The 27,967-nt window shown below is 34.8% G+C and overlaps 2 protein-coding genes and 1 long non-coding RNA gene across 3 annotated transcripts; 1 reads left to right on the forward strand and 2 right to left on the reverse strand.

The window, feature by feature from the left end:
* Positions 1 to 20,339: 20,339 nt before the first annotated feature.
* On the reverse strand, positions 20,340 to 22,271 carry LOC108468459 (uncharacterized). The gene is made up of 5 exons (XM_017769340.1): positions 22,180 to 22,271; positions 21,838 to 22,104; positions 21,562 to 21,765; positions 20,694 to 21,417; positions 20,340 to 20,552 (listed from the first exon to the last, which is right to left on the reverse strand). The coding sequence occupies exons 1-5, from the start codon at positions 22,269 to 22,271 to the stop codon at positions 20,340 to 20,342; spliced, it is 1,500 nt and encodes a 499-aa protein (XP_017624829.1).
* A 3,008-nt stretch (positions 22,272 to 25,279) lies between these two features.
* Positions 25,280 to 26,077, forward strand: LOC108469454 (uncharacterized). The gene is made up of 2 exons (XR_001869097.2): positions 25,280 to 25,466; positions 25,713 to 26,077. It is a non-coding gene; the product is annotated as an uncharacterized LOC108469454 (long non-coding RNA).
* Positions 26,078 to 26,781: 704 nt separating this feature from the next.
* LOC108468990 (uncharacterized) lies at positions 26,782 to 27,964 on the reverse strand. Its single transcript, XM_017769862.2, has one exon. It carries the CDS (start codon positions 27,871 to 27,873, stop codon positions 27,004 to 27,006), a length of 870 nt encoding a protein of 289 aa, XP_017625351.1. The 5' UTR covers positions 27,874 to 27,964; the 3' UTR covers positions 26,782 to 27,003.
* Positions 27,965 to 27,967: the final 3 nt, after the last annotated feature.

Below are 27,967 nucleotides of genomic sequence, written 5' to 3' on the forward strand. Positions count from 1 at the left end.
TTCCGAATCACTTCTAAAACATATATTGGGCCCCGTAGGCCCATATTAAGGACTTTAAGATGAAATTTGATAAGAATTAATCTAAAATGTAAAGTTCATGACTCGGTTTTGTATAAATGTTAGTGTATAAGTCCGATAATGCCTCATAGCCCTATTCCGGTGACGGCTTGGGGTTAGGGGGTGTTACATGTGCTCTTTGGAAAAAAGGGCATACCCATATGTGTACGAATTGGCAGACCCGGAATTGTACACAAAAGTGTACTACTGAATATCAATCAAAACTCCAAGAAATTCAAAGGGATAAATATGAGAAATGGAAGAATATGAAAAATTATGGAATTGTTGAGCTCATCAATCATTTATCTTTGTATTGAATTTATATGATGTAGCTTAACTAATGCAAAAGTTGACTTTGTATGTGATAGTATATGTTTATGTGAATTGGATGTATGCTCGTGTTGTTAAATGATGGATGTATAAGTATGGTAAGTATAATTCTTGTTGCATGAACTTACTAAGCACTATATGCTTACCCCGTTCTCCTTTTCCTTATTTTGTAGTGCTCGGGTGCTCGAAGGTCAGAGATTAGTTGGAGTCTTATCACACTATCAACCCATATCTTTTGGTATATGAAAATGACTTATTTTGAAAGAATGACATGTATAGACTAAATATCAATGTTTACATGGAAATGAATGCTTGTAACCTAACTATTGGCATTGTAGCGACGTAAAAAAAATTTTAGTTTCGCTTGGTTGCTAATTGTGGCGATTTATTAAACATTTGAAAACCAACTTTCGATTTTATTAACAAAGGGAGTCGCCACCGATCCTTTTTTATAGGTGTGATCGGACACCTAATTATTTTAAAACAAAAAGAAGGCCAAATTTAGGTCTACGTGAAAGTCCAGAGAAAAATTGGGGTTCGGGGTCGATTCTGTGCGAGGAAGGTATTAGCACCTCGCGACGCCCAAAATTGGTATCTCACAAACATGTGTTGACTTGATTTTCAAAAATACGAGTTCAATATAATATTTAATCGTGATCCGATTGAAAAATGAGAATTTTAGTTTTCGATTTTTTAGAAAGGGTGTCCCTTTTTAACACAAGCCATTTAATTTCACCCAACATAGCGATGAAATCGATGGCTTAATATTAAATCGGTACATTGCCTTATTTTTGAAATTAATTAAAACATGAGAAAAATATTCCTAAAGTGAGAAATTAAAAATAGATAAAGGACTAAAAAAAATGATATCATTAATGAAAAATATTAACATGGAATACTAGAATATTAGAATAACAATAATAATGATATTTACAAAATAAAAACAAATCATGTACTAATAATAAAATAGGAAAAATGATATATTTGGTAATAATAATATAAAATAATAATATGTACATAAAATACATATATATATATATGCATATAATAAAAGTATGTAATAATAATAATAATATCTACAATAAAAGAAAATATTAGGAAACGTAAATAAAAAATATATACATAAAAATTTACAATAATAATATAAAATAATGATATGTACAAATATATATATATATATATATATATATATATGTATGTACATAAAATATACACTAATATAATAATAGTTATAATAATACTAGCAATAGTAATAATTTGTAATAATAATATATACACAATATGGTATTTAAAATATATATATATATGTATATATAATAGTATTTAAGAATATATACATAAGAAATATATAACTAATGGCATTAAAAAATATAAACATAATATATATAAAATACCTAAAAAAAGAAGGAGGAAAGAAGAGAGAAGGGAGGGGGGAAAGGAAATCCGGCCAAGGGGGGCCGGTCACCGGTCACCGGTCGATCGTCGATCTCCGCGTCGTCGTCGACCATCGGCCACCGCCCACGGTGGCCGGAAAAGGTAAATTTTTTTAACAATATATGTATATATAAAGAAAAAAAAAAACAACACAAAAAAAAAAAAAAGATTCGAAAGAAGAGGAAAAAAGAAAAAGATGCAACCTTTTTATTGATGTTTCTTTTGTGTTCAAAATTTGAAGGGATTTTTGTGTTTTTTTTTTCAATCTTTGTAAAATCCCTCCTCCTTTTTTTTTTTACATGATTTTTGAATGGCTTTTTATAGCCATCTTTTACATGATTTTCTTTTTTTTTTTCTATTTTGTAGGTGGTGGTGGTAGACAATGGGAGAAAAATGGGGCAAGTGGGAAAGTGGTTAGGTGGCTAGGTTTTTTATCTTTTTTGTTAGGTTTTTTTTTTTTCTTTTTTTTTTTTTTGGGTTAGGTTTTTTTGGGGTAGGTTTTTCTTTTTCTTTTTTTTTCTTTGTTTTTTTTTGGGTTAGGTTTTTTTTTGGGGGGGGCTTAATGGGCTTTTGAATTGGGTTTGGGTAGATGTAAATGGGTCATGGGTTAAGGATTTTAGTGGGTTTAGAGGTTTGGTTGGGTTTTCATATAATTGGGCCCGGGCAATTTGGGCTTCTACAGCTGCCCCTCTTTGCTCATTGTCGTGCAACGATAATAGAGCAAAGACTTTCAAGGAAGACCAAACTTGCCCGGTCTTGCTAGGTCTTGACTTGCTTTGGAACTCTTCTTGTTTAGTTAGTCTCTTTTCAGTCCACCGCATCTTGTAGCTTTGGTTCAATCCACTGCAAATTCGGAGATATGCCTTGTAGCTTCAATCTGTTCCAAAGTAACTTCAAGGATATGAGATTTGTGGCTTCGATCCGCTTCATCTGTAACTCAGAAAGATAAGATCTACAATTTCAATATGCTCTTTTATCGCCGGTGAGATAAGGTTTTGGTCTTCTCTTCTGCGACTCCAGAAAGGCAAGATCTGATGCCCTCGATCAACTCCACTACAACTTTAAGGAGGCAGAATCTGACGTCTTCAATCAGCTTCAATCTTTATTCTCTACTCGGCATGTGATCCTGAGCTCAACTCATTTTTTGCAATATGAATTGACTCTCTAAAAACAGACATTAAAAACAGAAATTGAAAATAGCTCAGCGCGTGAGCCAAGGCTCAACTCACCTCTCGCAATATGAGTTGATTTTTTGAAACTTAACTTGAAAAGCAGATTTTGAAAATACCTCGATATGTGACTGGAGGTTCAACTCACCTCTCGCAATATGAGTTGATTTTTGAAAAACAGAAATTAAAAGACTCAACTCAACTCTCGCAGAAATTAAAAAGCTCAACTCACCTCTCGCAATATGAGTTGAATTTTTTGAAAAAAACAGAATTGAAAATAGCTCAAGACGTGAGCCAAGGCTCAACTCACTTCTCATAATATGAGTTGATTTTTGAAAAAGAATTTGAAAACAGATTTTGAAAATACCTCGACATGTAACTCGAGGCTCAACTCACATCTCGCAATGTGAGTTGATTTTTTGAAAATATAAATTGAAAAAATACCTCGCAGTGTGATCTCAAGCTCAACTCACCTCTCGCAATATGAGTTGATTTTTTGAAAGATAGAAATTGAAAATAGCTCAAGCAAGATGAGCCAAGGGTCAACTCACCTCTCGCAATATAAGTTGATTTTTGAAAACAGAAATTGAAAATACCTCAACGTGTCTTGAGGCTCAACTCATTTCTCACAATATGAGTTGAATTTTGAAAAAGAAATTGAAATTACCTCAACAGTGTCCCGAGGCTCAACTCACCTCTCGCAATATGAGTTGATTTTTTTTTTGAAATGCGAAATTGAAAATGGAAATTGAAAATACCTCGGCGTGTGATCTCGAGGCTCAACTCACCTCTCGCAATACGAGTTGACTTTTTTGACAATAGAAATTGAAATTACCTCAGCGTGTCCTGAGGCTCAACTCACCTCTCGCAATATGAGTTGATTTTTTTGAAAGGCAAAAATTGAAAAACGGAAATTGAAAATACCTCGGCGTGTGACCTGAGGCTCAACTCGCCACTGCAATCTGAGTTGATTTTTTGACAACAGAATTGAAATTACCTCAACGTGTCTCGAGGCTCAACTCACCTCTCGCAATATGAGTTGATTTTGAAAAGTAGAAATTAAAAGGTTCAACCTACCTCTCTTAATATGAGTTGATTCTTGAACAACGTAAATTGAAAACAGAATTGAAAATACCTCAACAGTGACTGAGGCTCAACTCACCTCTCGCAATATGAGTTGAAATTAAAACACAAAATTGAAAATACCTCAGCGTTCTCGAGGCTCAACTCACCTCTAGCAATATGAGTTGATTTTGAAAAACAAAATTAAAAGGCTTAACTCACCTCTCGCAATATGAGTCAATTTAAAACATAAACTAAAAATACCTCAGCGTGCCCCGAGGCTCAACTCACTTCTCGCAATATGAGTTGATTTTGAAAACAAAAATTAAAAATACCTCAACGTGTCTTGAGGCTCAACTCATCTCTCGCAATATGAGTTGATTAAAACACAAAATTGAAAATACCTCAACAGTACCCGAGGCTCAACTCACCTCTAGCAATATGAGTTGATTTTGAAAACAAAATTAAAAGGCTTAACTCACCTCTCGCAATATGAGTCAATTTAAAACTAAAAATACCTCAGCGTGTCCCGAGGCTCAACTCACTTCTCGCAATATGAGTTGATTTTGAAAACAACAATTAAAAATACCTCAACGTGTCTTGAGGCTCAACTCATCTCTCTAATATGAGTTGATTTTCCTTGAAAAGCATGAATTAAAAACATCAAAATACCAAAACACGTCCTTTGGTAGAATTCGTGTCTTTTCCTTTGATTCGATTCGACTTTCATTCAAGATTTCTTGCTCTGTTGGAGTACCAGATATGCCATGTATGATGTTATCATGATATGCACATGTTTGTCTTAAATGCTTTTATGCCTACATGATTATGCAAAGGCTCCTTAAGCATGTTTGTCGATGTCCATTTAGCCACGATTGTTGAGGATCCGTGTTCATTGCTTTGATTCTCGACTTTCTCTTCGTGCCTTATACTGTCTTCAAGCTTCACGAGTAATCGACGTTTCTCGATATCACTCTTTTGCCCCGATTGAACTTTGTTCTTACTTTGAGACTCTTGTGCTTATCAAATTTTCATCCGTAATGCTTAACATTTCTTTTGCTTAGAGTGTGTCATTTCACCATTTATCATGTAAATAAACACATAATGAGATGCATGAAAAAGGTCGATAGGGACAAAATGATATTTCATATTCATCTATTTCAAATGTGGCAAACAAAGCAAGTTAACCAATGAGAGTAAAAAATGTCAAAAGAAAGAAAGGATCGATTCAACGGATACAAATGCTCTAGATATTCAACACATGAACTCTTCCTCGTTCCTCAATCAAAAATCTTTTCGAGCGGCTTCTTGTGTAGAAGATTTGAGCTTTAGAAATGCTTCAAATCTTGTAGTCTCACTGTTTGACCCATTGTTAAAACGCCACGCTCTTTAAGCGTGTTTACCTCATTAGGACGCCTCTCGGGTTTTCATCCTAATCTTTTGTGCTAATCAAGACGCCCTTTGGGTTTTCGCCTTGATCCTTTTTTTTTTGATGCCCTTTTCGGTTTTCATCTCAAGCATAATATTTCTTCACAAGATCTCGAGTTCTTTGGATTCATAGCTCCTTGCCATCCATCTCGGTAAGGATCAAAGGTCCTCCGAAAATGCCTTCTTTACGACGTATGGTCCTTCCCAATTTGGTGCCCATTTTCCTCGCAGGTCCTTTTGTATTGGGAGAATCTTCCTCAAGACGAGTTCTCCTTCGTAATTCTCTTGGCCATACTTTCTTGTCATGGGCGCGATCATTCTCTTCGTAATCTGCTCGTGACAAATTACTCTTAGACGCTTTTCTTCGATGAGGTTCAACTAATCATATCGAGCTCGAACCCATTCGCTTCTTCTAACTTTAATTCCATTAAGACTCGCAGGAGGATCTCAACCTCAATAGGTAGCATACGCTTCCATTCCGTAAGCGAGAGAAAGGAGTTGCTCCGTAGATGTTTCGACAGATGTGCGATATGCAAACAAAGCAAATGGAAGCTTCTCGTGCCAATCTTTATATGTCTCGGTTATTTTCCCAATGATCCTCTTAATATTTTTATTGGTCGCTTAATGCCCGTTCATCTTTAGGCGATAGGGCGAGGAGTTATGATGCTTTATTTGGAACGCGCACACACTTCTTTCATCATCTTATTGTTCGATTCGTGGCACTATCTGAAATGATTCTTTCGAGCAAACCATACCGCAAATGATTTCCTTTTTCAAAAACCCGCAAACCTGTAGTCCTCGTCACATTGGCAAACGGCGGCATCTATCCATTTTGTGAAGTAATCAATGACCACAAAACGAATCAATGTCCATTTGATGCTTTTGGAGAAATTGGCCCTATGACATCCATGCCCCACATAGAAAAAGGCCACGGAGAAGTCATGACATGAAGGGGTGAAGGGGCTACATGAATTTTATCGCCATAGATTTGACATTTGTGGCATTTTCCGCAAAATTGATTCATCATTTTCCATTGTCACCAATAATAACCGAAGTCTCATGATCTTTCTCGCCATATTGAAACCATTGACATGCGTTTTGCAAATTCCCTCATGGACCTCTTCAAGTATTTTTCTGGCTTCAACATCATCCACACATCTCAAAAGCATCTGATCCTTTCCTCTTTTATACAGGATATCCCCATTAAGAACAAATCCACCGCCATTCTTCTAATTGTTCTTTTATCGTTCTCATTCGCTTGTTCGGGATACCTTTGATTCTTGATATATTCTAAGATATCATGGAACCAAGGCCGTCGTCTACTTCTTTCTCAATGCTACAACAAAGGTGCGGGACCTCGATATGCTCATTTTGAGGGCATTATTTCGCTTCTCTACTTGCTTTGAACATTGAAGCCAAAGTGGCTGTGGCATCACCAGTTGGTTCTCTTCTCGTGGGAAGTAATGAAAAGCTATTTCTTTGAATTCCTTGATCAATCCACCACTAAATCATTGTACTTAATCAATTTTGAGTCCCTCACTTCCCACTTTCCACGGATTTGGTAAATCACTAGGGCTGAGTCCCCGTACACCTCCAAGATCTTGATGTTTCGTTCGATAGTTGCACGAAGCCCCATGACTGAGCCTCATATTCTCGCGATATTATTGGTACGAAGAAGTTCGATCTTGCGGTGAACGGATAATGATTCCGTCTGGTGATACCAGATTGCTCCAATTCCATGCCCTAAAGCATTTGACGCACCATCAAAGCACATCTTCCATGACTTCTCTTTTGATGACTCGGATTCTATTTCGTGATACACATTAAGTCTTCGTCGGGAAATCGAATCTTAAAGACTCATATTCTCTGTCGTTCGAGTTGCTAAGAAGTCACTATTGCGCTCCCTTTATCGACTTCGATTTACATAGGCAATGTCATATTCGAAGGAGGATCGCCATCGCGCCATTCTTCCCGATAGTGCGGCGATTCCATCATGTATTTTATTGGGTCCACTTTGAAATTAGCCATGTCGTGTGATACAACATATATTGCCCGAGTCTCAAGAGCTACCCAAACCAGGCGCAAAGAAGATTTTTCTATGGACGAATACTTTGCCTCATATTCAGTAAACTTTTTGCTGAGGTAGTAGATTGCCTTTTCTTTCTTTCCTGACTCGTCGTGTTGCCCCAGTACGCAACCCATTGAATTCTCGAACACAGTCAAATACAATATCAATAGTCTTCCCGGCATTGGCGGTACTATCACTGGAGGATTAGACAAATCTTGTTTTATCTTGTCAAAGCCACTTGGCACTCCTCGTTCCATTCTCCGGGATTATGTTTTGAAGGAGTCGAAAGATTGGGTCGCATTGGTTGGTAAGTTGAGCGATAAATCGGGCGATGTAGTTTAATCTCCCTAAATATCCTCTGACTTCCTTTTGCGTGCGCGGGGGTGGTAACTCTTGAATGGCTTTTATTTTATCTGGATCAACTTCAATGCCTCTCTCACGACAATGAAGCCAAGCAATTTTCCGAGGTAGCCCCAAACGTACATTTGGACGGATTGAGCTTTAATGAAACTTTCTCGGTCTGTCGAACAACTTCTTCAGGTTCGCTACATGCTCTTCTTCCCCTCGGGACTTAGCAATCATATCATCGACGTAGATCTCTATTTCTTTATGCATCATGTCATGGAATAACGTCACCATAGCCCTCTGATATGTTGCCCCAGCATTCTTTAACCCAAATGGCATCACCTTGTAGTAGAATGTTCCCACATTGTTACGAAGGTAGTTTTCTCCATATCCTCAGGGGCCATCTTGATCTGATTATACCCCGAGAATCCGTCCATGAAAGAAAACAGTGAATGTTTTACTGTGTTATCTACCAATGTATCAATGTGTGGTAAGGGAAAATTATCTTTAGGACTTACTCGATTCAGGTCACGATAATCCACGCACATTCGTACTTTACCGTCTTTGTTTGGTACCGGGACTATGTTAGCCACCCATTCTGGATATTTGGAGGCTTGTAGGAAGCCAGCATCAAATTGCTTCTTGACTTCCTCTTTTATCATCAACAACATCTCAGGCCTCATCCGTCTTAGCTTTTGTTGAATGGGCTTGCATTCTGGCTTTAATGGGAGCTTATGGACCGCTACATTTTCATCCAATCTTGGCATGTCCTAATATGACCATGCGAATACATCTTTGTACTCGCGAAGCAAAGCAATCAAATTATGCCGGTGCCCCGAAATAGAAGTTTCAATCTTCACTTCTTGTTTCCTTTCTTCGTCTCAGATTTATTGTTTCAACAGATTCTTGATGAGGCAAAATCAGTTTATCCTCTTGTTCCACCATTCTTAGCAAGTCAGAGACGAGACATAGTCTTGACATTTTCTTGCTTCAATTCTCCTAAACAAACAACCTTCTCAAAATCGATTTCGGGACTCAGAACGGGTTTGTTCATCTTGTTGACATCTGAGCACCTGAAAGTTGAATGAAAAAAGAGACTATAGAGGGGCATCCAAGTATTGGAACCAACAAACGAAATGTTATGGCATGGCATGAGGCAAATGTAAGGACAGGCTATGAAATGAGAAAATGATTATGAAATTAGTGATAATGCGAAAGATCATGACAAAATGCATCTTCATTGATATTCATTTGAATGATAAAGAGCGAATGCAAGCTCTTACAAAAGAATTCTATTATATCTAGGACACAATAGAATGTTAATGTTTGAGCATTACTCAAGACTTATAAACTACAAGAAGGTCCTCGGCATTCAATTGTTCAACATGAAACCAGGGGACAAAGGCGTATTCTTGAGACATCTTTACTTGTGTCACTCCTTTGTCAATGACATTTATATTGATGTTCGAAAACCCTTTTCGATCATTAACATTGTGCTTTGTGCATTGTCTGCCTCGGGTATATCATTCCCGCAGACGTAAATGTTCTTGACAAAGGAGGAATTCCATAGGCTCCCATTCGGTTCTCGGCCTTTTCAATCTTTCAATTTTCTCATTGAATTCACCTCCATTACTCTAGCTTGTCGGCGAGTTTTATACGGATGACGTGGTTCCATCTTGTGGTATTACAACTGCGAATTATATATTTTATCTTCAATGACGAGTATGGGATATGCAATGTATGAATGAATGCATGAATGTCAAATGAATGTCAGTCATGAATGAATATGCAAAAATTTGGTGTTAATTTCAAGATAGCCCTGTTTAGGCATTTCCTTAATCAAAGGAGTATTACACAACGTTTGGTCACTCGTATAATTGACTCCTCCATTAGAAACCCGTTTTGGCAACCAATCTTTAATCAACACCTTCCTAATATGATGCCTATAATGCATGATGAAAACAATAAAGCAAAGACAAACAAACTTGATTAGTAATTTAATACAGAGAAAAACATAGAGAACTTCAACAAATCGAACTACCCGACCTAGTTTATTAAATGACCGATCCTCTTATATAGAAAGTGAAAATGCAAAAGGCAAGAGGCATTCCTCCGTGCACTTATTTTGGGGACTACTAAACGGACAGAGGTTCGGCATGGCTCTAGTTAGGTGGCTCGTATGGTTCATTATATGCGGTTTTGGTTCTAGATAGGTACTCGAATTGCCCGTACTATCATCTCGCTAAGATTAGCACGAGCCTCGGTCATAGCCTATCACAGCTCACGAGTTCAATTCGAGGATTACATTTACTTATGCCTATGCGGAGGGACAAGTTAACTCACGAAAGCATAAGTCATATGTAACCGAAAGTATTCACTAGCTTTGTCGGAGGGACGAGTTAACTCACGAAGGCGTGGCGTTTACTTTCACTTAAACAGACGGAGCCGGGTAGAGAGCTCATGTTATGCAACAAAATGCACGTGCACGGTGTGTGGGGAGAAAGTTGCAAAACTTTACATTTTATTTAAAAACTAAACCAAACTAAAATCACAAAAATTTAAAGCGAAAAACAACCGGATAAAACAAGTTAGAATATATACAACACGATGCAAATGCATGATTTTTTTTTAAAACAAAAAATTTGAAGATCACGACTAAATGTTAATTTGAACAAGGAACTTTGAAAGTTTTGACAACGCGAGTTTAATTCGACTCGACTCTCAAAAAGGGTCCCCAGTGGAGTCGCCAGCTGTAGCGACGTAAAAAAAATTTTAGTTTCGCTTGGTTGCTAATTGTGGCGATTTATTAAACATTTGAAAACCAACTTTCGATTTTATTAACAAAGGGAGTCGCCACCGATCCTTTTTTATAGGTGTGATCGGACACCTAATTATTTTAAAACAAAAAGAAGGCCAAATTTAGGTCTACGTGAAAGTCCAGAGAAAAATTGGGGTTCGAGTCGATTCTGCGAGGAAGGTATTAGCACCCTCGACGCCCAAAATTGGTATCTCACAAACATGTGTTGACTTGATTTTCAAAAATACGAGTTCAATATAATATTTAATCGTGATCCGATTGAAAATGAGAATTTTAGTTTTCGATTTTTTAGAAAGGGTGTCCTGTTTTTTAACACAAGCCATTTAATTTCACCCACCATAGCGATGAAATCGATGGCTTAATATTAAATCGGTACATTGCCTTATTTTTGAAATTAATTAAAACATGAGAAAAATATTCCTAAAGTGAGAAATTAAAAATAGATAAAGGACATAAAAAAAATGATATCATTAATGAAAAATATTAACATGGAATACTAGAATATTAGAATAACAATAATAATGATATTTACAAAATAAAAACAAATCATGTACTAATAATAAAATAGGAAAAATGATATATTTGGTAATAATAATATAAAATAATAATATGTACATAAAATACATATATATATATATATATATGCATATAATAAAAGTATGTAATAATAATAATAATATCTACAATAAAAGAAAATATTAGGAAACGTAAATAAAAAATATATACATAAAAATTTACAATAATAATATAAAATAATGATATGTACAAATATATATATATATATATATATATATGTATGTACATAAAATATACACTAATATAATAATAGTTATAATAATACTAGCAATAGTAATAATTTGTAATAATAATATATACACAATATGGTATTTAAAATATATATATATATATGTATATATAATAGTATTTAAGAATATATACATAAGAAATATATAACTAATGGCATTAAAAATATAAACATAATATATATAAAATACCTAAAAAAGAAGGAGGAAAGAAGAGAGAAGGAGGGGAAAGGAAATCCGCCAAGGGGGGCGGTCACGGATCACCGGTCGATCGTCGATCTTCGCCGTCGTCAACCACCGTGTTGCCACCGCCCACAGTGGCGGAAAAGGTAATTTTTTAACAATATATGTATATATAAAGAAAGAAAAAAAAAACAACACAAAAAAAGAAAAAAAAAGATTCGAAAGAAGAGGAAAAAAGAAAAAGATGCAACCTTTTTATTTATGTTTCTTTTGTGTTCAAAATTTGAAGGGATTTTTGTGTTTTTTTTTTCAATCTTTGTAAAATCCCTCCTCCTTTTTTTTTTTACATGATTTTTGAATGGCTTTTTATAACCATCTTTTACATGATTTTCTTTTTTTTTTTTTCTATTTTGTAGGTGGTGGTGGTAGACAATGGGAGAAAAAATAGGGCAAGTGGGAAAGTGGTTAGGTGGCTAGGTTTTTTTATCTTTTTTTGTTAGGTTTTTCTTTTTTCTTCTTTTTTTTTTTTTGGGTTAGGTTTTTTTTGGGGTAGGTTTTTCTTTTTCTTTTTTTTTCTTTGTTTTTTTTTTGGGTTAGGTTTTTTTTTGGGGGGCTTAATGGGCTTTTGAATTGGGTTTGGGTAGATGTAAATGGGTCATGGGTTAAGGGTTTTAGTGGGTTTAGAGGTTTGGTTGGGTTTTCATATAATTGGGCCCGGGCAATTTGGGCTTCTACAGGCATGGCTAGAGTAAGTATAATTTTGGGATTCTGTGAAAAATTTCCTATGATTCTGATTTGGTTCCGGTCTGGTCTCGATGCATAATTAGGGCTTCGGAAGTCCATCTAAGGTTAATAATAATTTTAGATAAATAAATTGTACTTGGTTCGGGTAAATGGAAATTGGTTTCGTAAGTTCTAGTAATGCCTCGTACCCTATTCCGGCGACGGACACGGGTAGGGGGTGTTACAATATAATATATTAAAATAACATAATATAAAGTATTATAAACTTAAAAAATGGACTGAGTCGGGCTGGGGCCTTGAAGATTCAAGCCTGAGCCTGATTCATATTTTAAAAAAAGTTTTTTTTTTTTTTTTGCCCAAGTCCATTTTCTAAGCCTAATATTTTTATCCAAAATCTCTTAAATTTTGAGTGAGCTTTCGGACTTGGACAGGTAGTCCATCGCATGAATAAGTCTAACCTCAAATAAGGTGATTTGTTTTATTGTTTAAAGACAATAAAAGTATAAAAAGTTAAATTGATATTTATATATTTATAATCGTACTTAATTAAAAATATTTTAATTATTTTTGAATAATAAATCATGTCATTTAGGCAGGGCATACTTAGGTTTAGAATTTTTTTGAAATCAAACCCGATCCGATCTAACTCATCAACACCTCTAAACTTAATTATATCATAGTTTTCTTTTCTTTTCCTTTTCTTTTACTCAAAATTAATCTTAAAGTCAATCCAAAGCTAGTTTTAATTTTAAAAGATATAAATTTTATATTAATATTTATATATTTTCATAATTTTTGAGTTTTAAGAAACTTTGACTTATCTTCGATCCGAATATATTCTCGCTTCAATCTATATATGTAATATAATGTTTTTTTTTTTTGATCTTCCATGTATCTTTGTATAATATAATAAGACCATTATAATTATAATTGCAACTTCTTCTTAAAAAGATTTTTATAATTAAATATAAATAATTTTATATTAAATGAATAATAATTGAAGCCTAACCAACCCCAATTAAAAACCTTGTTGACTTGAAACAAGTACAAAATTCTCACATTTAAAAATATTTATAGGTTATTGGAAGTTATCCAAAGCTGGATTAATATTTATATAATTATATTTATCTAATCTAATCTAATCATTATATTTTATGTTTTATTCATGTATATAGTGTTTAATGAATCTTGAGTATATTAATATCTCTCTATGTTAATTTTTTTTCATTTTTTTCAAATATTAAATATATAACAAATAAGATAATATTTTTTAATTAATATGATAAATATATTTGATTGATTTGAAACTTTACACACACAACATGTACAATTATATTATTTAAATCAACAATCAATTTGTTAAAATATTTATTCTTTTAAAAGTTAAAAAATTAATATAATTTTACATTAAAATAAACAAATCTCTTATCAGAATATATATATATATATATATATATATATAGTCAAAACCATTTTTATTTTGGAAAAAATGGAATCGACTTTTAAAAACGAAGATGGAGTCGCCACCAATCTGTTTTGTTTAGGTGTGATCGAGTCACCTTGTGATCGATCATTTTAATAAAGCATTTTGGTTTATTAAAACAACGTTTTTGGTCTAAGAAAAATCCAGATACGGGTTCGGGAGTCGATTACGCGCGAGGAAGGATTAACATCCTCGCAACACCCTAAATTGATACCGTATTGATCAATTAACGTCCTAATGTTGAAAATTTGCAAAAGATTTTAAAATACAATTCCTTTAAAAATATTTATGTAACTTGAATTGGATGTCGAGATTCTCTCGTTCACAAAGAATAAAATATAATATCCAGCATGATTGGATACAATATTTCGAACCCTCGACACAAGATCATCTCAGGATTTCCAAAACACATGCACTTGAAATTTAAAAAAGGATATTTGGCTATTCGGCCAAACGGTAAATCGAAAACCAACACGATTGGGCACGATTTATCGAATTTCTAAATATAAAATATTGCCTCATTTTAATTTAAGAAAACATGGATAAAATTTCAGAAGGATATTCTGTATTTTAGTCGAATGAAAAATCAAAACCCAGCACGATTGGGCACGATCTCCTAAACTTTCAAACACGAAACATTGCCTTGCTTTGAAGAATTTCCATATAAGTAATTATAAAACCAACTCAAAGTACATTTGTTTGGTTCACTTTAGGGTAAAAAAACAATCGATATTGGGCGAAAATTTGGAATTTAAAATTCGATAAAATAGCAATCATACAAGCATAGTATTAAGCATGAAATAAAAATATGTGGTGATAATATTACATGAATAATAAAGAATGATAAGAGGACACGAATGAACAAATTAGAGAATATGCAATGGCAACATATACTATATAGATACAAATGCTAATAGCCATAAGCTAATGAATTAAAAGTCAATTTAAAAAGAGTTCCAAGGAAATTACACAAATAAAGTATCAAGTTTTAAAATGAAATGAATAATAGGAAGAAATCAAAAAAAAAAACATTACTATACAAATAATATAAAGATTTTAAAATAAATAATGGATATAAACTTTAAAATAAGTAGGAAAATATAAATAAGTAATATATTAAATAGTAATATACAAATAAATTTTAAAATAAATGTCATAAAATATATAATTTACATGGAAATTTGAAATGTATCAAAAATAAAAATAAAAATAGATAATATAATAATGCATAAATGAAATTTCAAAAAAGATTAAGTGATATGCAAAGCGATATATATACAATATTTAAGTAAATAATATATGAAATGAAAAACCTAATATAGATAATATATATAGAAATATAATAGTATATGAAAGCGTTTGGAATAAACAAATATGCACACGAAAAATAAAATTAAAAAAGTGTGAAATCAACATAATAATACAAAATAATATATTAAAATAGTATGCCTTTATTTTTTTTAAAAAATGAATAACTAAACTTAATTGAAAGAAAAACAAATTCTAAAGGATAATTTATAAACAAAACAAATCATTTAAACGTTGAGGGCCAAAATAAAATGCGTTCAAATGTTCGAGGATTAAAACTGCAAATGTCCCAAGTCCCCAAAATGCAACACCTGGGCGCGGACCAAATTGCAACAACGCACAAATTACAGGGAAAATTTAATAAAACAAATAAAATGCAAATAGGAGCTAATTAAAACTGGCGCGAATGCGAAGGACTGGCCATGTAAATTACCCATTTAAGGTAAAAATACGTGGACCCAGCCTATGTATTGGGTCAACGCACGGGCTTCTTCCCCCCCTAATGCTGTTTCAATTTCACAATTTAAATCATTTTTTAAAAAAAACATTTTAAGCTTTGAAAAGAAACCCTAAAATTTTGAGATATTTTCTCAGCACCTTCACTCTCCTCTCTGCTTTCCAATCGAACGGCTGATATCCAGCCTTCAACTACCGCCTCTGACGCCGATCCACGGTGCGAACCCAGGTAAGCCTCCTTTCTTTCAGCTTTTATTTAAAAATTTGTAAAAAGGGAAAAAAAGAAACAAGGATGTGAAAAGAGAAAGAATGAGAAAACCTCAACCTTTTAAATCTTGAATCTAATTTTTATTGCTGTTTCTTGCTTTTGTGTGTATTCGTATCTAAAAAAAAAACCGCATACAATGAAAAATTTGAAGGCTTTATAGCCAAATACAAACAGTTACTTGCTACTCTCTCGCTCAAATTACAGATCGTGGAGGATAGTGTCATGGGGCGTGGTGCGTGCTACACACTGGCTAGGAGTCGTGCTTGATGTGCTGACGTGCATGGTGGAGGGACGCTAAACGTGGGGGCTGCAGGACAAGGAAATAGCCTAGGGTTTTCCATGTTTTTCTGATTTAGGCTATTGGGCTTGCTTAATGTAATTGGTTTTATTTTTGGGTTTATTATTTATTTTTGCTTTTGTATGTGTGTGGGCTGTAATTAGGTATTTGGGCCTGGGCTAAAATTGGGTCTTACAGTTGCCCCTTTTTACTTGTTGTCGTGCAACGAGAATGAAGCAAAGACTATAAAAGGGATAATTTTGCCCGGTCTTGCCGAATCTTCGACTTCTTTGGTGCTCCTCTTCTTCAAGTAGTCTTACAGCAATTTCAGGATGATAATGTTTGTGACTTCAACTTGCTCCACTGCAACTTCAGGGAGATAAGGTTGATGGCTAAAATTTGCTCCATTGCTGATACATAAGGATAAGGTCTGTAATTTTCAGTCTGCTTCTGTACTACCTCAAGAAGATAAGACTTGTATCTTCAACTTGCTCTCTCCTCAGAGAGATAAGGCTGGTGGCTAAAATCTGCTCCATAGCCGATACATGGAGATAAGACTCGCCATTTTTGATCTAATCCATAGCCGATACATGGAGATAAGATCTGTAATTTTCAGTCTACTTCCTTGCTACTTCAGGAAGATAAGACTTGTATCTTCAACCTGCTCTCTTGCTACCTCAGAGAGATAAGGCTGGTGGCTAAAATCTGCTCCATAGTCAATACATGGAGATAAGACTTACCATTTTCGATTTGCTCCATAACCGATATATGGAGATAAGATCTATAATTTTCAATCTGCTTCCTTGCTACCTCAGGAAGATAAGACTAGTGGCTAAAATCTGCTCCATAGCCAATACATGGAGATAAGACTCGTCATTTTCAATCTACTCCATAGCCGATACATGGAGATAAGATCTGTACTTTCCAGCCTGTTACCCTACTGCTTAGGGGGTTAAGGCTTGTATCTTCAACATGCTCTCTTGTTACTTCAGAGAGATAAGGCCGGTGGCTAAAATTTGCTACATGACCGATACATGGAGATAAAACTTACCATTTTCGATCTGTTCCATAGCCGATACATGGAGATAAGATCTGTAATTTTCAGCCTATTACCCTACTACTTAGGGGGTTAAGGCTCGTATCTTCAACCTGCTCTCTTACTATCTCAGAGAGATAAGGCCGGTGGCTAAAATCTGCTCCATAGCCGATACATGGAGATAAGACTCGCCATTTTCGATCTGCTCCCTAGCTGATACATGGAGATAAGATATGTAATTGTCAGCCTGTTACCCTACTGCCTAAGGGGTTAAGGCTCGTAAATTCATCGATGCCACCGCACTGTCCTCTAAAGAACATGATCTGTAAAATCGGTTTCATGTATCTATGCTTATGCCAAATGATTAGGATGCTATGATCGAAATAAATCAAATGCTCCTAACTAGATGTGTTATTATATGAATGTAGAAATGTCATGTGAATGATTCCTTTTTAAAATCTTAAAAAGTGTCATCATTCGTTATTCATCAGAGTTTTATCACGGTCGTATTATGCTGCCTTCCTGCTCGACTAGCATTTTCAACAAAAACCAACAGAAATAATCCATTTTACTCAACTGGCTTGCCCCACTGTAGTTTCAAAGTCTCTTTCACTGTACCTTTTGGGACATAAAGTTTGTACTTCCCACTGCAACTTCAGGGGAATAATCATTTGATTTCTTCTATCCATCCTGCTGCAACTTAGAGGTATAGGATTTGCATCATCTTCAATCAATTTGATCTGTTACACCATTCCTCAGGTGTAATGAACAGATGTATATCACTGATATCTACATGAATACAGAATACCATTTTCCTTTTCTTGAGAATAATCCCATTACTCGTTCTTTGCTGGGATTATGAAACCAATGTAATTTTCTTTTTGCTCAACCAATGTCTTTGATAGGAAACCTAAGGAGATAATTTCAATTTGGGTTTAAATATTTCCAACCCTTAAGCTTGGTGAGTTTTAAACAATAATCCCGTTTTAGGTTCCTGTATTATTTAGAAACTTCTAGAGTAATATACGAAACTCCTTTTATGAAAGTGTTATTAGTCCATTAATCATTATTTCAATGCAAAATGCTTGAAAAAGATCATAACAACGGACCAGAAACATAGCTCGAAGCAAGTAAGTTAACCAATGATGGAAAAATGCAATTAAGAAGGAAATTTATTGGGATGTATCTTGAAAAGAATAAGATAACCAAAGATATCAAATCCAAAAATGGGTAAAATTAAAAACTAGGTGCCCCAGATATCGCAGCTTGAGCTTCTCTGTACCAACTTCTTGAGGACCACTTTGAGCTCAATTTGTGTTTAGGGGATCCAGAGCACTTTGTCGATGCCCCCAGACGTAGCATACTTCTTCATTGTTAATTTAGGCATAGCAAGACTACTGTATGCCTCACTTTGATCCAAATTTGAGCCGCCCTTTTCGGGTTTTCAGCTCAAATCCCCTTTGGTCTCAAGGCACCATTTGCAGATTTTCGCCTTGGCCTCTCCTATTTTTTTTTCTTTTTTTTTTTTTTTTTTTTTTTTTTTGAAACTGCTAACTATGACTAAATCTGAATTTACCGAATTTGGCTGGTTCTTAACATCCGTCTCGATCAATACCAATACTCCTCGAGAAAAGGATTTCTTTACTACAAAAGGTCCTTCCTAATTTGGGATTCACTTTCCTCTAAAGTCCTTTTGTATAGAAATCTTCAATGCCAGGTCCCCCTCGTGGGATTCTCTAGGACAAACCTTTCTGTCGTAAGCTTGCATCATTTGTTTTTGGTATGTTTTGACCATGAAGGGTAACTTTCAACCTCTTTTCTTCAATTAAGTTTATTGAATCTTTCTGTTTCATTCAATTCTTGACTCGATTGAAGCTGGGAGAGAAGGAATCTCTATTTTAATACCGTTTTTTATCCCATAAACCAATGAGCAATGTGTTGCCCCAACGAGTCCTGGTTGTCGTTCGATAAGCATAGAGGGTAAATTGTAACTTCTTTATGCCAATATTTACAAGTCTCGGTCGCATTTCACTATGACCTTTGTTTTATTTTTATTTTTTTGGGGTTTGATGATTTTGTAACATTGGCATATGAAGTGACCTTCACCCTCCTAATTAAGTAATCGACGGCTACCAAGATGAAACGATGTATATTAGTTAAGAATGTCCTAATAACATCCATGCACCTCATAGAGAAAGTCTGTGAAGAAATGAATGAGGCACATGAATTTTGTCTCCCTAAATACAACCCAACTTATACAATCCCCTTCCATGGTGGATCAATAATACCCAAACCTTATTATTAGTGAGGCTACCGTGAAACCATTAACATATGTCCTTTTGACATCTGTGTAGACATTTTCCATCCATATGTCTTAGTATCCCAAGTATATCTTGACATGATTATGCGAAATCATCTTTGAATTCATGAAATATACCTAATAACGATTCGTTTTGTCTTCGTGGTAATACAGGCATTGATCTTTACCTCTTCCTTATAATGTCCATTGACCATTTGTAGAGTATGATCTATTTTTTATCTTGCTCTACCATCCTTAACAAATTAGGAGATAAGCTACAATCTTTATCATCTTCAAAGTCCTAAGATCCACTTGAACATATATCTCACCCCAAAAGGGAGTTAGTTACAGCGTTGCTTCTGTCGTTGATATCTGAGGACCTATTGTAGGTACAAAGGCATACTTCCAAAGAATAAATGATTCTAAGGATGATTATTTGTATGATGTGATCATGAATGAAGAATAAAAGCATGTTTAAAAGACAGTCCAAAGAACAAAAGAATATGTTACGAATGAAAAAACATTTACTCAAAAAGATGCATTTTGATTGAAATAAAGACTTTGAACACAAACCTATTTCACAAAAAGGGTTCTTATTGCCTCTAGGCTTAAAGCAATAAGCATGCTTTGAATATTACTCTAAATTAGCTTTAAAAATATAGGGATCTCTTCCACAATCCCATTGTTCAAAACACTCCCAAGTATGTAAAAGTTTGAAAACTTTTATTCCCCGGTTCCCTCTTCTGATGATGTCATATTGCAGTTATAAGTCTAAAACACCTTTTTACTATCCTTATATCGAAAAGCCGCGGGTTTCTGAATTACAACTCTTGGCATAATTCTTGCTCCAGCTTCATTGATTTTCGGTCGTGAAATGATCACCACCGGGTGATTGACCTTCTTCATCGATCCCTCATCTCGGGTGCATACATCTTCCTCCTCAGTAAATTCAAAGATCTTCAGTTCTTTGTTGTCCATTAGACCCTGTATCAGGGCTCTAAATTCATCGCATGTTCCAATCTCATGGTCTTCCTTATTGTGGAACTCACAGTAATTCCTCGCCTCTCGGGATTTGCTTCCCAAGTCTTACGTGATTAACCCTCTTTCAATCATTTTCTTCCAAACTTCCCTCATTGGGGCTTTCACTTCTGCCACATCCAACTTAATTCTCCTAACCATATTCTTGACTATCGCATTTACCCCATCATCAGTATGATTGGGTAACGGATTTCCTACACTAGGTGCATCGTCGAACTTCACAACACCCATGTTGATGAGCCTTTCGACTACCCTTTTGAAGGAGGTGCAGTTCTCTATCGAGTGCCCCGTGATTCCTGCATGATATTCACATTGGGCACTTGCATCATACCACTTAGGGTATGGGGGTTGCAACAGTTTTAAGTAGAACGAGGATACGACATGTGCATCAAATAGACTTTTGTACAGCTCCCGGTATGTTATTGGAATAGGAATAAACCAGAACTTTTTCGTGCTTTGTTTTGTATTGGACTCCTGTCTTGCTGAAGCTTGCTGGCCCGTGGCCACTGCTTTCGGTTGATTTACTATGATTGGTTTTGCATAGCTCATGCTCACATTGCTGACTTCATTTTCTCTCTTTTTCGGGGCCGACCTCCTATTGCTTTCCCCAGCCTCTATCTTTCCGCATCTTATCACATTCTCTATCATTTCAACGGATATTACTATGTCCGCGAAACTCTTAGTCGCACTCTCCAGCATGTGATTAATAAAAGGTGCCTTCAAGGTATTAATGAAAAGCATGGTTGTTTCTTTTTCCAACAATGGCAGTTGGACTTGTGTAGCAACTTCCCTCCATCTCTGAGCACATTGCCTGAAAATTTCATTCGAATTTTTCTCTATGTTATGTAACGTGATTCTGTCAGGCGCTATATCCATCACATGGCCATACTACTTCATGAAGACATGTGCTAAGTCTTTCCACAATTTAACTTGGGTACAACTCAACTGATTGTACCATTTGGCCGCAGCCCCAGCCAAATTGTCCTGAAAACAGTGAATCAATAACTGATCGTTATTGACATGACCAGTCATCCTCCGACAAAACATCGTAATGTGAGCCTCAGGGTAATTGGTTCCGCTGTATTTTTCAAATTCTGGCATTTTGAACTTCGGAGGGAGTACCAAATCTGGAACCAGGCTCAACTCCTTAGCATCCATTCTGCAATAATAATCAGCTCTTTTCAACACCTTGAATTTATCCTCCAACCATTTATATCTGTCTCCAAATTACTCTGGAAATTCCGCTCTTGCCTTTTCTTCTTTCGCTATATTATCAAGGTCAAGGGCCATAGGATTTGCACAATTGTCTTCGGGGTTAGAACACGAGCCCGTTGGGAAATTTATCAATACTGAAGTACCAGTCTGATATTGGGGTTTGATATTGGTAGACACCCCTTGTGGTGGTACTGGGGTATTTGTTGGGGTGAAACCTGGAGCGTAAGTAAGGATCTCACTGTCGTCCTCAGTATTAGTCACAGGACTCTTTCCTTTTTCCGGCCTTCCAACTAGTAACTGAGTCAATTAGCTCATCATAGTCTTTTGAGATTCTAGTATTTGATTCTTCATATCTTACTGGATCTTAGCTAATTGCTCTTGCATTTGCGCTTGCATCTGTTCCTGTATCTCCTTCTGTATTTGCTCCAATTTTTCCAGCCTTTGATCCATAACTTTAGTTTTTCTTCGTGTGTAGTAGTGATGTTCCAGGGTAACTATAACACGATTACTAACTAATTAGGGTTCTTTTACGAAATTTAATGCACATGATGTAATGATGCAATGCAATACAAATTCATGGAATGAATGCAAAAGAAAGAAATGCGTTGATTCTGAATTCAATTCTATTGGAACAATTTTCTTAAAAAATAAATTCCTTTACATAAAACGGATTACATATGCGGCCTTGCCCTCATGTTCCAGGCGAAGACACCGATTTCTTTTATAAAATTCAAACATCACAAGCTTCCAATAGATGCCTCAACTAGCTCCTTTTTGCTTGATTCGGACCGCATCTTAATACTTACTTATCCTCGCAATGTTCGCTAGACCCTTTAAGAAAGTCGGGACGTGACGACTTTCAAGTAATCTTTATTGGCTTAAATCCTCAGGCAATAAAACAAAGTCTTGTTTTCCTCTGCGAACTATCAGCCTTCTTTCGTTGTGTTCACTTGGAGCATGTTCAGACAACTGTATTATAATCCACTTTATCAAGAAATCTATTTTCCCATGACAAGCTGTTCTATTTAGTAATTAAATATGAATCAACACCTCCTTTCTATGATGATGTAATGCAATGCAGTCATAAACAAAACAAAAACGAACACGTTAGTACAAAAGAAATAAATAACAAATAAAGTACCTATTCGAGTGCTCACTAAATTTGGGTAAGGTTCTACCTAAGGTGGACTCTCAAGGTTCACTATATGCGGCTCAACTCTAGAGAAAGGGTACCTAAACCAGCAGATTCCTCGATCCTCACCCATTATAAACTCATGTGGGTCGAGTTCAGTTTAGGGGAATACATTTCCCTATGGCCATGCGAAGGTGAAAACCTCACGAAGACATAGGTACGGATGTATCCCGGAAGCAGTCCATTAGCCCATGTGGAGGTGAAAACCTCACGAAGGCATAGTTTCTCACACCCACTTAAAATGTGTGATCACAACTGTCATGCAAGATGATGCATGAATATCTTTAAATCACAACAAACAAATGACACGACATCAACAAATGAGACAAAAGAAGCATGATTTTTCAAATCAAATTTTCAATTTTTCGACAAAAGGACAGAAAATAATCAATTTTACGGCCTGACTCTCTTATTGGTCCTCAGCGGAGTCGCCAAGCTGTCGAAACCATTTTTATTTTGGAAAAAATGGGATCGACTTTTAAAAACAAAATATGGAGTCGCCACCAATCTGTTTTGTTTAGGTGTGATTGGGTCACCTTGTGATCGATCATTTTAATAAAGCATTTTGGTTTATTAAAACAATGTTTTTGGTCTACGAAAAATCTAGATACGGGTTCGGGAGTCGGTTATGCGCGAGGAAGGATTAGCACCCTCACAACACCCTAAATTGGTACCGTATTGATCAATTAACGTCCTAATGTTAAAAATTTGCAAAAGATTTTAAAATACAATTCCTTTAAAAATATTTAGGTAACTTGAATTGGATGTCGAGATCCTTTCATTCACAAGGAATAAAATATCATATCCAGCACGATTGGATATAATATTTCGAGCCCTCGATACAAGATCATCTCAGGATTTCCAAAACACATGCACTTGAAATTTAAAAAAGGATATTTGGCTATTCGGCCAAACGGTAAATGAAACCCAGCACGATTGGGCACGATTTATTGAATTTCCAAATACAAAATATTGCCTCATTTTAATTTAAGAAAACATGGATAAAATTTCAGAAGGATATTCTGTATTTTAATCGAATGAAAAATTGAAACCCAGCACGATTGAGCACGATCTACCAAACTTCCAAACACGAAACATTGCCTTGCTTTGAAGAATTTCCAGATAAGCAATTATAAAACCAGCTCAAAGTACATTTGTTTGGTTTACTTTAGGGTAAAAAAAACAATCGATATTGGGCGAAAATTTGGAATTTAAAATTCGATAAAATAGCAATCATACAAGCATAGTATTAAGCATGAAATAAAAATATGTGGTGATAATATTACATGAATAATAAAGAATGATAAGAGGACACGAATGAACAAATTAGGGAATATGCAATGGCAACATATACTATACAGATACAAATGCTAATAGCCATAAGCTAATGAATTAAAAGCCAATTTAAAAAGAGTTCCAAGCAAATTACACAAATAAAGTATCAAGTTTTAAAATGAAATGAATAATAGGAAGAAAAAAAAAAAAACATTACTATACAAATAATATAAAGATTTTAAAATAAATAATGGATATAAAACTTTAAAATAAGTAGGAAAATATAAATAAGTAATATATTAAATAGTAATATACAAATGAATTTTAAAATAAATGTCATAAAATATATAATTTACATGGAAATTTGAAATGTATCAAAAATAAAAATAAAAATAGATAATATAATAATGCATAAATGAAATTTCAAAAAAGATTAAGTGATATGCAAAGCGATATATATACAATATTTAAGTAAATAATATATGAAATGAAAACCTAATATAAATAATATATATAGAAATATAATAGTATATGAAAGCGTTTGGAATAAACAAATATGCACACGAAAAATAAAATTAAAAAAAGTGTGAAATCAACATAATAATACAAAATAATATATTAAAATAGTATGCCTTTATTTTTTTTAAAATGAATAACTAAACTTAATTGAAAGAAAAACAAATTCTAAAGGATAATTTATAAACAAAACAAATCATTTAAACATTGAGGGCCAAAATAAAATACGTTCAAATGTTCGAGGATTAAAACTGCAAATGTCCCAAGTCCCCAAAACGCAACACCTGGGCGCGGACCAAATTGCAACAACGCGCAAATTACAGGGAAAAGTTAATAAAATAAATAAAATGCAAATAGGAGCTAATTAAAACTAGCGCGAATGCGAATGACTGGCCACGCAAATTACCCATTTAAGGTAAAAATACGTGGACCCAGCCTATTTATTGGGTCAACGCACGGGCTTCTTCCCCTCCCCCTAATGCTGTTTCAATTTCACCATTTAAATCATTTTTAAAAAAAAAACATTTTAAGCTTTGAAAAGAAACCCTAAAATTTTGAGATATTTTCTTAGCACCTTCACTCTCCTCTCCGTTTTCCAACCGAACGGCTGATATCCAGCCTTCAACTACCGCCTCTGACGCCGATCCACGGTGCGAACCCAGGTAAGCCTCCTTTCTTTCGGCTTTTATTTAAAAATTTGTAAAAAGGTGAAAAAAGAAACAAGGATGCGAAAAGAGAAAGAATGAGAAAACCTCAACCTTTTGAATCTTGAATCTGATTTTTATTGCTGTTTCTTGCTTTTGTGTGTATTCGTATCTAAAAAAAAAAAAACCGCATACAATGAAAAATTTGAAGACTTTATAGCCAAATACAAACAGTTACTTGCTACTCTCTCGCTCAAATTGCAGATCGTGGAGGAGAGCGTCATGGGGCGTGGTGCGTGCTACACACTGGCTAGGAGTCGTGCTTGATGTGCCGACATGTGCGGTGGAGGGACGCTAAACGTAGGGCCTGCAGCACAAGGAAATAGCCTAGGGTTTTCCATGTTTTTCTGATTTAGGCTATTGGGCTTGCTTAATGTAATTGGTTTTATTTTTGGGTTTATTATTTATTTTTGCTTTTGTATGTGTGTGGGCTGTAATTAGATATTTGAGCCCGGACTAAAATTGGGTCTTACATATACATTAATTGTTTTTCTATTTCCTCCCTAATCCTTTCATGTAATTCTTTTTTTCTAAAGTTATTGTTTAAATTTTAAGATTGATGTTTAATATGGTATCAGAGTGAGGTTTTATTATATTGTTCTGAAACATTAGTCATACTAGGTACTTCTTAAAAGTTGTAACATGATAGGCTTCTTTGTCTTTTAATGGATGAAATTTTTATTAAATTTTAAAATTCTTATATACAAATAAAATCTTTTCATTTTTATTAATTCTTAATATGAGTCTAGTTCAATTTTATTGTGTTTGAGTTGAATACATCGACAATTTATAAATATATTTTATATCACATTATTGCAAGTTTTTATATTTATTAAAATTATCTTCTATCTTTGTAAAGTTACATCATATGATTCACGATAATGTATGTACCAATTATAAATTATTTCAATTTTATCTAGTGGTAAGACATTTATATTCACCATCTTCATATAATGTATGTTAAAATGATATTATCTTTATTTACAATATGAGACTAGTTTTATTGGGTCGAGGATAATATACATAATAATATAGTTGAACAACTTATATTTGTTTTATTTTTAAATAATCTCATTATAAGTTCCGATTATATTTGTTCTTTTTGACTTAATATTTAGAATTGCCCATAGCTCATTTTCAACCCATAAATAGAAGGACAATGCGTTTCAGCGCACTTGAACCCACGTCCTTCTACATTGGCAACAATAATCATGTCAATCGAGATAAGACTCAATTCACAATATTTTGCAAGTATATAGGTTGGAATTAAGAATTATAAAATTTGTATTTTTCTTTTTCATATTAAAGGAAAGTCACCATTGATCCAACAACAATAAACAAACCCACATTTGGTGGGAAAAAGAAAATAAAAAAAAAGAAAAGAGAATCAAGACAGCTTCAACTTTACATCTTTGTCTTAATTCAATTGATTTATCCTTTTAAGAAAAAGAAATTTAACAAATTTAATTCAAATCTCTCATCTCGAGTTTTATGTTTATACCTTGTCTTGATCTTCCTCTTCCATGGCGATGATCTCATCATCGATGTTCCTTCTTACACCTCTAAAAAGCAACGCAAAACCAACCCAAAGAAGTGCTTTAACAATTCTAACCATACCAATTGTGACAGTCAAGTAATATAGCCACCAACCAAGAAAATCAGCCATTTCAATCTCCATTGACAGCTCCTTCTTAGCTTCTGCAACCACCACTAATGACTCCACTTCATCTCTAAGTTTCCACCACCATAGGGTGCCAACGCTCAAAGCAATAGCAGCCCTATGAACCCATTTCTCTTCACTAACTTCACCAAAGATAGAATCATCCACCGCCGGCTTTACCACCGTTCGGAACCAAACAAGCATCACCTCATGCAAACCCAAGAAGAATATTAATCTACTTAAAACACTCCTTTGAACCCCAAACCCAGCACCGTTGATACCTACCGCTACGCTTCCTTCAATCCCCAACCCAACGGAAACTTGCATTATACATAAAATAATCCATGCAATACGCAAATAGGGTCGATGAAAAGCACTCGGTGACTCAGTTACGAAGCTCACTTTCCCAGTCAAACCATGAACCAGAGCCACGATGCTAATAGCTGCAACGAGGAAATAAAGAAGAGCTGGATTGGTGTACAAGTAGAAAGAGAAAAGGAACGATGGTGGGGAAGGTGTAGAAGAAGGGTCTAACACGGTGGCGTTTAAGGTGTAGTTAACATAAGATAGCCTGGCGACGAGGAGGAAAGCAAGGGGAAGCCATAGGCTGAGGAGGAGGATTGCTAGCAAGTGAAAGGGTTGTTTCACGGTGGGTGAAATGAGGAGTTTCTTCGCTTTGTGATATGAATTATCCCACCACCCCATTGTTTTTTTCACTCCGATGAACAAAGGAATAAAGAAGAAATGGAAAGATCACTAAAAACTCTCTTGTTTGTGTGATGAGGAACATTATATATAA

This window comes from Gossypium arboreum, chromosome 8 (assembly GCF_025698485.1).
Source record: "Gossypium arboreum isolate Shixiya-1 chromosome 8, ASM2569848v2, whole genome shotgun sequence".
NCBI classification, from domain to species: Eukaryota; Viridiplantae; Streptophyta; class Magnoliopsida; order Malvales; family Malvaceae; genus Gossypium; species Gossypium arboreum.

Bases quoted from the DNA above. Each gene is read 5' to 3' on its own strand.
- LOC108468459 (XM_017769340.1), bottom strand. From the start codon at position 22,271: ATGGATCAAAGGCTGGAAAAATTGGAGCAAATACAGAAGGAGATACAG. The intron at 21,766-21,837 runs GTAATTTGGAGA...TTATTATTGCAG, and splicing joins GCAAGAGCGGAATTTCCAGA to AATGGATGCTAAGGAGTTGA. The intron at 20,553-20,693 runs GTTTGGAAGAAA...GCCCTGATACAG, and splicing joins TGAAAGCCCCAATGAGGGAA to GGTCTAATGGACAACAAAGA.
- LOC108468990 (XM_017769862.2), bottom strand. From the start codon at position 27,873: ATGGGGTGGTGGGATAATTCATATCACAAAGCGAAGAAACTCCTCATT.